Source organism: Lagopus muta, chromosome 1 (assembly GCF_023343835.1).
Source record: "Lagopus muta isolate bLagMut1 chromosome 1, bLagMut1 primary, whole genome shotgun sequence".
NCBI lineage: Eukaryota > Metazoa > Chordata > Aves > Galliformes > Phasianidae > Lagopus > Lagopus muta.
In genome coordinates, this window is record NC_064433.1 from 108445633 (window position 1) to 108459864 (window position 14232).

Consider the following 14232-nt stretch of genomic DNA (forward strand, 5'->3'; position numbering starts at 1 on the left):
TGAAAACACTGAAGCTGGGCAGACCAGGACATCGCAGCCTTCTACAGCGGAAACATCCCCACGTCCAGCGTCCTCTGCTGCTAGTGCTGGGGCTGGAACTGTGCAGCCCACAACTGCGCAACCACAGGGGCAGGCCACGGCTCAGATTGCATCCACATCACAGTTCACAGGCAGCCCGTTGCCTACCCCGGCTCCGACGTCAGCTCTGAGCAAAGCCACCACTCATGCTAGCACAGGTGCAATTCCAACGGCAGCCCACCTGAGTGGCACGACGGCTGACCTGCAGGACCAGACATCCAGTTTCCTCTTCACAACATCTTCGACTGCTGCGTCCCTGGCCACGACGAACGGCAGAGGAGCGCAGACGGAGCACAACCCCACGATGCTGTCTGGGACCGGGAGCTCACCGGGGGTTTCTGGCGGTAGCCAGGCCACCAGTGCCGCTTCCACAACACTGGAGCCTGGCACCAGCTCCACAGGCATTGCCACGGCGAGTGGCACTGTTGGCTCTGGGTCTCCCGTGCCCAGCTCGGCAGCTGCCAGTGACTCTTCTTCGCTGGCGGGCTCCCCACCTCTGCCATCCAGCAGCACGCCAAGCAGCAGCCCTGAAAACACTGAAGCTGGGCCGACCAGGACATCGCAGCCTTCTACAGCGGAAACATCCCCACGTCCAGCGTCCTCTGCTGCTAGTGCTGGGGCTGGAACTGTGCAGCCCACAACTGCGCAACCACAGGGGCAGGCCACGGCTCAGATTGCATCCACATCACAGTTCACAGGCAGCCCGTTGCCTACCCCGGCTCCGACGTCAGCTCTGAGCAAAGCCACCACTCATGCTAGCACAGGTGCAATTCCAACGGCAGCCCACCAGAGTGGCATGACGGCTGACCTGCAGGACCAGACATCCAGTTTCCTCTTCACAACATCTTCGACTGCTGCGTCCCTGGCCACGACGAACGGCAGAGGAGCGCAGACGGAGCACAACCCCACGATGCTGTCTGGGACCGGGAGCTCACCGGGGGTTTCTGGCGGTAGCCAGGCCACCAGTGCCGCTTCCACAACACTGGAGCCTGGCACCAGCTCCACAGGCATTGCCACGGCGAGTGGCACTGTTGGCTCTGGGTCTCCCGTGCCCAGCTCGGCAGCTGCCAGTGACTCTTCTTCGCTGGCGGGCTCCCCACCTCTGCCATCCAGCAGCACGCCAAGCAGCAGCCCTGAAAACACTGAAGCTGGGCAGACCAGGACATCGCAGCCTTCTACAGCGGAAACATCCCCACGTCCAGCGTCCTCTGCTGCTAGTGCTGGGGCTGGAACTGTGCAGCCCACAACTGCGCAACCACAGGGGCAGGCCACGGCTCAGATTGCATCCACATCACAGTTCACAGGCAGCCCGTTGCCTACCCCGGCTCCGACGTCAGCTCTGAGCAAAGCCACCACTCATGCTAGCACAGGTGCAATTCCAACGGCAGCCCACCTGAGTGGCACGACGGCTGACCTGCAGGACCAGACATCCAGTTTCCTCTTCACAACATCTTCGACTGCTGCGTCCCTGGCCACGACGAACGGCAGAGGAGCGCAGACGGAGCACAACCCCACGATGCTGTCTGGGACCGGGAGCTCACCGGGGGTTTCTGGCGGTAGCCAGGCCACCAGTGCCGCTTCCACAACACTGGAGCCTGGCACCAGCTCCACAGGCATTGCCACGGCGAGTGGCACTGTTGGCTCTGGGTCTCCCGTGCCCAGCTCGGCAGCTGCCAGTGACTCTTCTTCGCTGGCGGGCTCCCCACCTCTGCCATCCAGCAGCACGCCAAGCAGCAGCCCTGAAAACACTGAAGCTGGGCAGACCAGGACATCGCAGCCTTCTACAGCGGAAACATCCCCACGTCCAGCGTCCTCTGCTGCTAGTGCTGGGGCTGGAACTGTTGGCTATATTTCCCCAACGCATATCTCATCGTTATCTTTGTCTACAACGTCTTTGCATCCCTCATCTCTCTCAAATTTTATTCCATCCACTTCTATCAAGTCAGCTTCACCTGAATTTTGCTGTGAGTGATATTTTTGGTTTTGTATTTTTTAATTATCTTTTATTGATTTTTTTTAATTTAAGAATTTGTCTTTTTTTTTCTTTCTTTTTCTTTTTCTTTTTTTTCATTTCAGTGTAAATCTTGTTTGATTCTCATTTTGTTTTCATATTTGAATCAGAATTTAATTTTTTTACTTGTCTTTATCTCTTTTTTTTATTATTTTATTTTAATATGAGTTTTTTCATACTGGTTTTCTGTCATTTTTTATATTTGTCTTTCTTATATCCCATTTTATTTCTTGAAAGTCAGGTTTTATGTGTTTCTTGACAGCCTGGTCTATTTATTTGTGACTGTGCACCTTGCTGGGTGATATGTTCTAGATGATCATTATGGTTCTTTTCAACACAGGGAAGTCTACATTTGTTTTTTTTTTTTTAATCTGGATCTGAGATTTTTGCTAATTTTTACTTTTTTTTTCTTTACTATGAGTTTTTCATTAGTATTAATGTACAGAAATATTTTTGTGCTTTTCTTGTTTTTATTTTGTTCTTCTTTTTTTTTCTTTTTTCTATTTTCCAATTTTTTTAAAATGTTCACCCCTTTTTTCCCTCTGTGATTCATATATGTTGCTTATGTTGCTTTAATTTTTGTTCTTCATTTTTTCAGGTAAATATTAAGAATGAAATAAAATATTACTGCTCTTTTTTTCTTTCACAAATTTATAATAAATTATGCTTCTGTTTTTAAGATTTTCATTTTTTGAGGGAAGTAATAAGCTTCCTGTTTTAAAACAAAGAGTTTCTTGCTACCCTTATTTGTTGTTCTATTACTGTCATAGGATTCAATAGGCGATAGCCCTGTGCCTGGTGGTGGTACGTGGAATTTCACATGTTTACAAAAACATTGCAGAGACTTTTTTTTTTTTTTTTTAACGCAAGGAGTTTTTCATTAGTGTTTTTTTTTCAGCACACCTACATCAACAACATGTCTTACACGGATTTGCTTTTCTTTTTTAGCTCCGGTTACTCTCTCCATACAGCTGGAGAATGTGAGCAGTACAACAATACAGTTCAGCTGGAAACCTCAAGGTGGCAGAAGAGACAGTCCTTATCTTGTGCATCTCTGGGACGGATCTATAGAAATGGAGAATAGAAACTTAAATGAAACTAGTACTGCATTTGAAGGTCTGGTCTCTGATCATGAATACCAAATATCTGTGAACGTTTTAACTTGCTCTAAGAATGTCAGCACGTCGATGACCGTTCGGACAGGTATTTCTTTTGAAATCTTTCCATTTTTTCATTAGCACACTAACATACACATGGCCTGACAGTGAAGGCCATTTCATTGGGCACTGTCCTGGACATGAATAAACTTTAAATTGAAATGTACAAGAAAACTGAGGCCAAAACTCCAGACACTAAAAGCTAACCTTCACATTTTTCATGCAACTAAGGTCCAAAGCCTCCCCTTACCAATCTGACAAATTCAAGATTTTGCTGAACTACAACCAATGTTCAACATGCCCATCTCTCACAACTCCACACTCCTCAGTTCCCAAACCTGCCCAAACATGCAACTTGTGTTCTCTTTTGAGTTCCCAGTTACATGGCAGACAGCAGATTTAAAGCCACAATCTTCCTGTAAACTAAGGAAATCCTGGAGTCTTGCAGCTCCTACTATTCCCTTTGCAAATCCCAGCTTCTTCTCCAGCAAGCAGCTGCCCTATGCTTACAAACGATGGCAGTAAAATCTACCAGTGTAGTTATCTGAACTACTGAAATACCTGGAGTCTTCCTCTGTCTTCCCATTGCATAGCATGATTTGTGATTTTAGGAGTAACTGTGTCTGGTACATGGAGCAACATATTGGAAGGAGCAATCAATGCAGTGGAGGTTAAGGGCAAGTCTGTTCATGGTGTTCAAGTTGCCTTGATGTGAGGCACATAGCCCAGTGATATCCTTTCTCGTGTAACACCTTGTCCTCTTCTCTCAATGACACATTCAAATAAAAGGTGAGGGATACACTGGTCAGTGAGTGGCACAAAGTACTTATGCGTTATGCTATGGCCATCTGGGGTGCAGGGAGTTCACTTGTCTACATTTACCTCTGGTTTACTCTTGCCCTTAGAGGATTTTAGCTGAAGAGCTATTTTTAAAGAGCAACTTTGCTTTTGCTGGTTATTCTGTCTTTTATATCTCCACAGCTGCTAAAGTCTTCAATGGAATGACTAGGATTACCAATGAAGACTTCGTGCCTGAATACCTGAACGAATCAAGTACAGAATTTAAGCAATTTGAAGCTAAGTTCACTGAGGAGGTATTTTGCTTAGGAATTCTAACCCAAGATTCATTTTCTCTTGCACTCTTTTTAATGTCAGTAAGCATGAGGATCCAGGTATGAATAATCTTTAGTGTGGTTATAAAAAGAATATGATGGTTATAAACAAAGCAACACTTATTTAGGCCTTAATTCTCATTTATGTTGTGGTCCTCTGAAGCCATAATTAAAAGTAATTCTAACTAGCTGATATATGTACTCCCCTTCTATAATACATGCCTCAAAATGAATTAGAGCAGCTTATTGCAATAACAATTCTTGGTGTTAAAGGAGAAAAAAGATAATAACTTAAACTTTTTACTTTCAGATTAAAAAACATCTGCCACCAACGATCCTGAAATTAATAGAGGAAGAAAAAATGCGTATTGTAATTAATAGCCTCAGGAATGGCAGTGTGATTGCACTCTTCAGCATTGTGTTGGATGAAGGAGAAAATTTAACAAAGACAGAGATTTCAGATGCTTTTATAGAGGCCCTTAACATGAGTACAGTACTGAAAGCTGATCTTAAAGAGACTGTTATAGAAGGTATGAATTCATCAACTTAGTAGTGTACCTTTCACTGATGGCAGAATTCAGTGAAATGGGATTTAAGTGGCACAAAGCAATTGCAAACAGTATTCTGTTCATTTCTTTTTTTCAGTGCTCATTTAAAATATTCTTCTTTTTCCATTTTGTTTAACCACACACTGCAGCAAGGAATAGTTGTCAGCCAGGATTAAATGACTGCTCACAAAATGCTACCTGCACTGCTGAAGGAGCAACTTATTCCTGTCAATGCAATGAAGGATTCACAGATAACAGTCCCCAGGTTCCAGGGAGAGTTTGCCAACTAAAGCAGAATCCACCTTCACGTAACTGTTTTATGTCTTTAAACTGTTTTTTGTCTGTCAGCTTTAAAAATTTGCATACAGCCTCCAAATTTCTATTTTACAGAGCAGATAACTACAGTGCCTCCAGAAAGTGCTATGGGTGGATCTACAGGAACCACAACTACTTCTGTTTTTGCTACCACATTCACACCAGGATCTTGCAGTGAGTAAATATTTAATATTGAACACTAGAATTTTTTTTTTTTTCTGAGATTAGTTACTGAAATTAGTTACAATAGTTTTGTTCATCAATCATATTGGCTATGAAGTAAAATTTCAAGACACATCTTCTTAAAGAATAGCCTGAGAGAGCCATTGGAAGCTGACATAGAAATATCAGTCAAGGAAATTTCTACATCTTGGTAAAGCCATCCTGAACACCATGATGTTCGTCGTGGACAAAAATGCCTACCTCCAAGGATAAACCACTTTGATAGACCATTTTTGTAATGTTGCTGTGAATCACATTTATTAAGTGCCTGCTTACTGTTCTGAACTTCGGGTGTCCTGCCAAATTTTTAGTAACCAATCCTCCTGATGATATCAAATGTCATTTTCAGTCAGATAGCAGCCCAACTCAGTACACTCATTGATCAGAGCAGCTGCCTTGCCTGTGAAGGGAGAGACTAGAAACAAGCGAAATTATACCCGTTTATGTTTTTGAGCCACCAAATAATGTATATTTCTTCTGACTGCTCCAAAAGTAACACCTCCATTTTACTATGTTGGCCCACAACATCAGAGGTGGATGTTGGTGATATGGCAGTGGAGGTTGAATTTTCCTGCCAACATTCTGTTCCATTTCCATCTCACATCTGCTATGTGACAGATGGCAGCAGAGGGGCAGTCTGACAAAATGACTGTTGGTTTATTTCACGCTATTTGGTTAAATACTAAATGTTTAGACTTGCATAAATGAACAGAATCCCCCTCAACTGCATGAATCGTTTTTACTTTGCAGTGCCAGTGCTCATTAAAGTTGAGAATGTGACTGGGGAGGCAATACAACTTAGCTGGAACTCAGAGAATGGCAAGAGAGACAGTCTCTACACAGTCTTCCTCATGGATGGAATCCAAGAAATAAATAAAACCACTACAAATGAGGCAACAATAATATTTAAATATCTGCTTCCTGGTCACGTATACACAATATCTGTGGAAGTATTATCTTGTGCTGAGAATAGCAGGACTTCAGTGAGTGTCCGAACAGGTATTTCCTTGATCATGCTGTCATTTGTTTTTAGTGGATATACTCTTAGAATGTCTTTTTGCAATGTGATTTGAAATTGATTTCAAGTACTACTAATCTTGTAAGTTTTCTTTATTTATCTGACTCATCTGCTTAGATGGGACTGCGTGGATTAAACAGGAGTTTGCAAGAGTAATTGCTTATTCTGTAAAATTTCTGATTAACCAGATAGTTCTTCTTTCCCTTGAAAGTCTCGATCACTCTTAATTTCTTCAAAATAGAAGCTTGAAGGTGGACAACTAGGATTACACACAATAATCCAGACAAGGTTGTACCACTGCGCTTACAATATCATTAATATTCTCATCTCTGCTGGAAATGTATTGAGCAATGCATTAGATACACATGCTTTTTTCATAGCTACATAACAGCTTTGATCAACTTAGGCAATGAGCCACTTTTCAGTGTCTGTAACCCCGGGTTAGAGAAGATTTTTCTGTTATTAATCCTCAAATGCCCAACCTTCAGTGAATATTTTCCAGCTTTCAGGAAATGCCATCCTACTGCTCTTACTTTGGTCTTAGCTTCATCAAATTCTTTCTGTACAGTACCTCAGTACTCCCATCTGCTAATGACACTTGCTAACTTTATGATATTAGAAAATTTTGTGAGAAAACTCCTGTATTTTCCAGCAGGATTTATAATGGAAATGCCAATCAAATTCTCAGTGGTTCTCAAGAAACATCACTAGTTATACCCCTTCAATGCAAGGCTTCATCTTTTGAAGCTACTGGTTTCCATCTTCCCATTAGCCTATTCCTTTATACACATTTTTTTTCCTCTAAAAATATTATTTAGCACTTTATTGGAAAAGATTGGAAGAGATCTTAATCAAGTTGTCAAAGGATTAGGTTATGTTAGCCCAATGTACTTTTGATAAAATTATATTGCACTTTATCATGTTTTCCCAGTCCCCGAGAAAATTTTCATTATTACTTTTAATATCCTTTGAAATATCTAATTTCTCTTTATGCAATTCTTACTTTCTTCCATCATTTCTTGCCCGCTCTATAGCACTCTCTTTTTTGCAACTGTCTTTTCCATTCTCTAGGAGATTATATGACTACTTTCAAAACCCTTCTAGGACTATTATTCTAGAAGTTAACTGTGGAGTTCCCTTTTATGCACTTCCCCTGCATACCTACCACTTGCCTCTTTTTTGATACACTCAATTGTCATTATCTGCAGTTCCACATTCTCAGCAGTAATCATCCGTGCACAAAGGCAATTCTCTTGATTTTGTTATTTATTTTGCAGATACTGTTTCCTGTTTCAACAGAACTGATTTTTGCCTATCACAGAATCATGGTTGTCCAGACTTAAAATATATCATATGCTCAAGTAGGTTTTATATAATTTTATTCTTTATTTGTTCGTGACTCTAGAGTATCATTTCACAATATAGTATCTTTCATGAGTGTTTTGTCATCTGCTGCCTTATGCCAATTCACATAGCATCTGAAGTTCACATTTCTTTGGTAAAGAAACTGACTTAATGTCAGCCTGAATCTCTATTTCCAGACAGGACTTTTCTGTGTAAAGTGTACTTCTTTTAGCTTAGAGCTTATCCACCTACTCATGAGGATTGAAGCATACTTAGTGTTTTGCAGACTCTAATATGCTGATCTTACTTCTGCTGAGATCAATTGGAAAATGACTGTTGAATGAGGGAGTGGGATATGCCCTGAATAATATAGGAATGATTAACAATGTGAGCATTGTGATGGCAGGCAAATTTGAAGAGGAGACAACTTTGAAGGTTCAGAAGCCAGTAAACACTTGTGTGATAGACTTCTTTCTTACTATTTGATTAGATCCTGTTTCTATCAATTAGTGTTACATACTGATAACATGAGAAAACAAAGTCCATAAAGCAACTGTAAAGTGGTGTCCCAAGGCTCACCCACTGTTTTCTTTTTCTTTCTTTTTCAGGCTACCAATCCTTTGCCTGCAGAGCTTTGTTAAAAAACCAGACATTTAACAATTCCCTTTATGACATTGATAGTGGAGGCTACAAAGCGATGTCTGAAAGTATCAAAACAGAAGTAAGTTGCTGTAATCTTGTTTGTCACCGCAAGTAAGCTGAGAAAATTTTTTGAAATTAGCAATGCTGATCACTTACATTCTTTGTTAAATCAAGATTTGCAATAGGAGAAAAAGATAATCCCTCCTCGATAAACTAGCACATGAATCACTTGCTCAACAACAACTGTATTGGCCAAAGGAGACAAATCATGCCACCTAGAGAGGAGGGGTACATTGCCTACCTAGTCTTCAAATGTGCAGTATTTAGTGAGAGATGATTTAAAATTCTTTTTTACAACACAAGCAACTTTCTATTTCCTTAATTTTCCTCTACTATGCTAAATGTGCCTGTGGAGAAGGGGGGAAAAAGTAGTTAAACACACTGGGAAATATGGGACCTTTACCAGTGGGTACTGTTAGCCCAGATCATCGTGAATTTTCTTCAGAGTAGTGGCTGGTGGATTGGAGGAGGGAATGAGGAGACTATATCAAGGAGAAACTGAAGAGAGACAGTGGAAGTTTAGAGATGGTGATGACTCTAGTAAAGCTGACATGTAGAAGCAGCAGACTTAGCCATCTGTAAGGGAATGTTAAAGAAAAGGACTAGTCAATTTACACAGCACCCGGGAATCCTGATACATGTGAATCCACTAGAAAGGTACCACTGTTGTAAGACTGAAATTGTCTTACAAACACTGTCGTAAGAATGGAAACACAAAAGACTGCTTTTGTGTAACCAACAGAGAAAAATATTTTTAGTGTGATTTTTACTTTTTACCTAAAAATCCCTATGGGTTTCATAAGCAGTAATTACTTTGTTCTCACAACACCAACTCAGAAGTGATTGTCTTATTAATTTTGGTGTCTCAAACTCATGGGTAGAGAATTGACTTCAGTCAGTTTAACAGGCTTCTGCTAACCTGACTGAATGGAAGAAAAATCTCTTTGTTGCCTTTTAATAAACTTTCACTTATCCTGGCATATTGCACTTTTCTTATTATTTCTACACTTTTCTTTAACATTTGATAAAACCAAAGAAAATGTACTATCGTGACTGAACATGTTGTCAGTTTCAACGTTGCCTGTTTTTTTTTTTAATAAATACAATTAGAATATTGAATTACTTATTTTAAATTCCACGATGATGCTACACTATAATTATAGTTCTGATTTTTTTTAACACTCATCTGCATAGTCCAGGTTTCCTTTCTAAATCTTTCTTCACAGTGGGCAAAAGAAAAACATAATCTTAGTGTAGTTTGTAGGGATGTGTAGTCTGAGATGGGGGTTATTCCAAGGAGAAGAATAGAGGCAGACTATTCTAGTTGGGTAGTAATTTACAATAGGGCAAAATTTCTAACAGCAAGTTCTGCCCTGATACCATGTGCATGACAATCATGCTCAAGGTTGAGCTGTTTAAAAAAAAATACAACAAGGGCAACTAACAATAATTTTAGAAACCTTATGCATAGTTTTAAGTACTTTTTTTTTTCTTTGCAGTTGGGTTTGTAGCTTATGGAGAAGGACAACTAATTCCAATGCAATACTGATTAACTAAACAGATTACTGCTTTGAAAGTCAAAGTCTGATGGCATATTTTCAATGCAGACTGCATTCTGCTCCACAATAATCCTTCCATAAGTATTTTACTGGTCTTGACAAAAAATGACTGTCATTATTCTGTTTGTTATTCCAATGAGACAACACTGAAAGGAGGAGAAATTCAGAAAGTAAATATCCTGATGCAATAATTCCTGCTTTATCTCAGTTGACTGACACAATGAGACAAACATAAATTTCTGTTTCTACAGATTGTTTCAGAAATGCGCATCAAATTGAAAGATGATCATTTTGATATTATGGTGCTTGGATTCAGACCCGGGAGTGTGATTGTTGATTTTATTTCTGTACTGCAAAAACAAGAGCCTGTTGATGTGGATATTGTGCAGGAATACCTAAGCCAAATATTAAAGAGCAAGTTTGGTGATCAAACTGAAGTAACAGTACAATGTAAGTGATGCTAAAAACATCTTTTCTGTAGTGGTTTGGGGATTAGGGGATCAGATCTTCTTCTATGTAAAAAAGCAGATAAATTAACTTCTTTTTAAGAGATTTGCATATCTATTTGAAGAGAAAGCATATTCCAACTATCATGTAGATTACAGATCTACTTTAAATAGCTTAGCTATTTCCATAAGAATGGATTATCTTTACACAGAAGGAGGTCTAGGCAGTGTGTAGCCATTTTTACATGCTCCACACAGATCCTGAAAGAGATGTGCCATTTGCGAAGAAGGGAAGGAGAATCCCTATTTCTTCTGTAGTGGCACCTATAACACTCTTCCCTTGGTACAGATGTGCTGGAAGGGTTCCTCTTGTCTAATGGACAACTCTCAAAAACCTTTGACACCTGCTTTCCTGGTTAGATGCAGTGTGGATTTAGTAACACAAAGTATTGCAGAGCTGCTGACAGGCAGAGGGGGAAAGCAGAAATTGTGCAAAGGGATATTCATCCAAAATATGGTATCTGTTGTTTACTCTACTGGTAAAGCCCTTTTTGCATTGAGCTGCTGTGAGTTGAGGTGGTTTCATGCAACACAGGTGCACTCTCAGACCTAGTTAATGTATTTTATAAAAGGCTGGCTAGCACTATCCTTTAGTCTATGTGCCCTTCCACCAAGTGCATCTTTATTACAGAGATGAGATATGTTTACACACCTTACAGCCCTCTCACTGTCTTCATCTGGAGCAATCGACAGACTAGCAGTTTAGGTCTCAAATAATTTTATAAAGTTGCTTGTGCAACTTTATAAGTGTAAGGACTGAGGGTTAAATTATGTACATTTTACCTTTTACACCAGTTTTTCACACCTTGGAGTAACTTTTTCTGAGGTGCAAACTGGAGTTGTCTTCTCCCAGAGCCATCCAGACATTTTCCACCAAACAAAACCTCAGATCTATTGATGACAGGTGCCACCAAGAGATCTCAAGAACCTTCATAAGGAGATGGATCCATAAGATTTCCCACTTAAAAAAGCTCTACTTCAAACAAAAACGTTTTTACATTATTCAGAGGTTTCAGAGCTGTCCAGAAATAAAATGCAGATGTCATTTTGGGCTCCAAGCTTTCCTACTCCTCCTTTTTAATAATTTCTAACTAATATCTCTAAAATGTGTTTTAAATTCCAGCTCTGTCTACTGGACAACTTCTTCCATCAACTGAAAGAAGTTCTTCCTGGAAAGTGGCAGTGATTGTCCTTGGAGTTTTATTTGGAGTTGCACTAGTGCTAATTTTTCTTCTAATATTGGTTTATATTTGGAAGAAGAAAAGATCAGGTAAATACCTGATTGAACCTACAGGACTCCTGGGAAATTTTGTCTACAAGCACTTGTAATGTAAGCCATCATTTTGACTTATATATTTTGGATACAGGGGAAAATTAATATATTTGTCTTAAAATACTTTCGTCTTTGTTAATCATTTATGTTAAACTAAGATAACCCAACCTTCTCCTTTCCAATGTCTTTTGCTGAGCTCATGAATTATTTTCTAATGAATTATCCTTTCAACATTACTCTTGGATAAGGAACTTCGTATTTTCCTCATAGGAAGTGGGGAAGACTAAGGTACTGAGAAACTCCTGTTCATACTACCCCTATTTTTTAAGCATTGCAATGACTCCTAGCCATTGGATTGCACATAAAGAGACAAAATTAGAACTGTTCAATATTCTTTTGTGTTTAGATGACATGTTTAGATGACACAGCAAACTGACTGATCTTTGTACCAATAGCTGGACACTTGACCACAAATCTGAGCCCAGGTGATTCATCTAACATGAGATTTTTATCACCATATGAAGATGCCTTTTTCTCTCCAGTGACTGTAAAATGGGCCCAGGACAGTTCATGTTTTAGCATATACAGCTTGATTTAGAGCCTGGAGGAAAGTGAGATAAATCTGGGCAGTATGGACTTGTCACAGATGTCTCTGGTGGAAAAGGAAAATTATCTGAAGGCTTCTGAATTCAAGGCTTAACTCTTGGGCTATGAAGAAACATATGCCTTCATGTGAGAAATGGATAGCATGAGAGATAGAAATGTCATTTAATAGGAAATCAGTAATTGAGTAGCTTGACTTCTTATTAGAAGATGGGAGAAGGGATAAAAAGCTTCATCTGGACTGAAGTAATTTGTCATTTTAATTTATGCCTGTTAAAGAAAGCTGGGCAAGAGTGTGTCATATAATACTGTTTTGCCTTGCCCATGATAATCCCAAAGCAGAGTCTGCTGAAAGCACCCCAGTGGATCCAGTGGCTCTGCACAATACCCTGTGTTCCAGGGAAATGGAAAGAAACAGCCTTCATTTGTTTTCACCACTCTCAGCTGCAGTCCCAATGAGCTTACTGTCTGCTTCTCCTGTGGTGTATTTTTCTCCTTGGAAAGTGCTGAACAAATAATAAAAGGCAGTATATTTCTGTAGACATGTTCAGTAGGAGTTACTTATTTAATCTCAAAGCAGTTCTCCCTGCGTCTGTGTATTTTGTCTGTATGCCAATGCTCAGCACTGAAGTACTGAAGCACTGAATACCTTGTGACGTTCTGAGACCCTGGCTCCAGTCCTCTGAGCAGTTCACGCCCTTTGTTTGTGCTGATTGCATTATGGTTAGTTAGCAAGAGTTAGAGTAGGGAAGTGTCCAGAATTGTAGCATGTTACAGGACACTAGCACTGAAAAGAGCCTCTGTGTGCAGTCAGGTTTTGTGTATCCTTTCCTACAGCTTCTGGATGAATCTTGCCAAGGACCTGGGCAAGCAGAAAGGTGGAGCTGTCTAGGTGCTGGCCTCAACCCATGTAGGCTGCTTTAGTTCAGGTTCTAATATTGTCCCAGTGGAAATCACAGCCAGCAATGATCTCTGTCCTGGGCTTAGAGGCAGTGTTGGTGTGATGCCAATGGTCTGTGCTGGTTGCATGACCACTTCGGTGTGATTAATATTTATTAAAAATTATTTCTTGCATGTTTTAAATACAGCTGATTTTTGCTGTTATTTTTCCTTGAATGGGAAAATAACATTTAACAATGCATTCTGTCTATAAATATAAGTTCTCTGGTGAGCTGTGCTGAAGATACCAATGAGTTCTTTTGCTTATTTTAATACTTTTTCATTCTTTTTGAGGGGTTTACTTTGAACAGCAATCTTATTGTTAATAAAGCTTTCTGATATCTTTGCAAACAACATTGAACTAAAGACCATGTACAGCAGGGTTGTACTATGGAATTCTAGGAATAGTCCTTGTAAAATGCCTTTATCTCTGAAGAAATATGGTATTTTAAATGTTCTTTTCCCCAAAAGTTTTACAAATAAAATTTCTATTTTTACAATTTTGTGTTCTGAAGGCATCTGTTGTTTCTTCTGTGTAAAGTGGACTCTCTCCAAGGCACACAAGGGGAAGATGGCCCCCTCCATCAACAACAAAGCTACCTTGGTCCAGTATATGATTTAAGAGCAGCACAATTTGTTTGAACTAGATTAAACATGAAAAGTTAGATCTACTGCATCCAGCATTTTTTTCATATTCCAAAAATACCCTATACTACCATGTTGTGGCATCTAGACACTGAGAAGTCTCTGAAAATAAGAGCCAGAGCACTCCCTTTCCCAGGGTATTTCTTCCTCATTTTCAAGTGGCAGTCAGACTGGCTTGTGTACATTTTCTGCTCTGAAAT

The 14232-nt window shown here is 40.1% G+C and overlaps 1 protein-coding gene across 1 annotated transcript; it reads left to right on the forward strand.

Moving 5' to 3' along the window:
* Positions 1-874: 874 nt before the first annotated feature.
* Positions 875-14011, forward strand: LOC125696715 (uncharacterized). Its single transcript, XM_048952799.1, has 13 exons — positions 875-1148; positions 1281-2042; positions 3038-3292; positions 4228-4340; positions 4669-4888; positions 5056-5214; positions 5297-5395; positions 6194-6442; positions 7739-7822; positions 8414-8526; positions 10318-10516; positions 11696-11902; positions 12301-14011. The coding sequence occupies exons 1-12, from the start codon at positions 875-877 to the stop codon at positions 11899-11901; spliced, it is 2733 nt and encodes a 910-aa protein (XP_048808756.1). The 3' UTR covers position 11902; positions 12301-14011.
* Positions 14012-14232: the final 221 nt, after the last annotated feature.

Coding starts and splice junctions, on each gene's coding strand:
- LOC125696715 (XM_048952799.1), top strand. CDS start 875: ATGACGGCTGACCTGCAGGACCAGACATCCAGTTTCCTCTTCACAACA. Junction 4,889..5,055: donor TAAAGAGACTGTTATAGAAG/GTATGAATTCAT, acceptor CACACACTGCAG/CAAGGAATAGTTGTCAGCCA. Junction 10,517..11,695: donor AACTGAAGTAACAGTACAAT/GTAAGTGATGCT, acceptor TTTAAATTCCAG/CTCTGTCTACTGGACAACTT.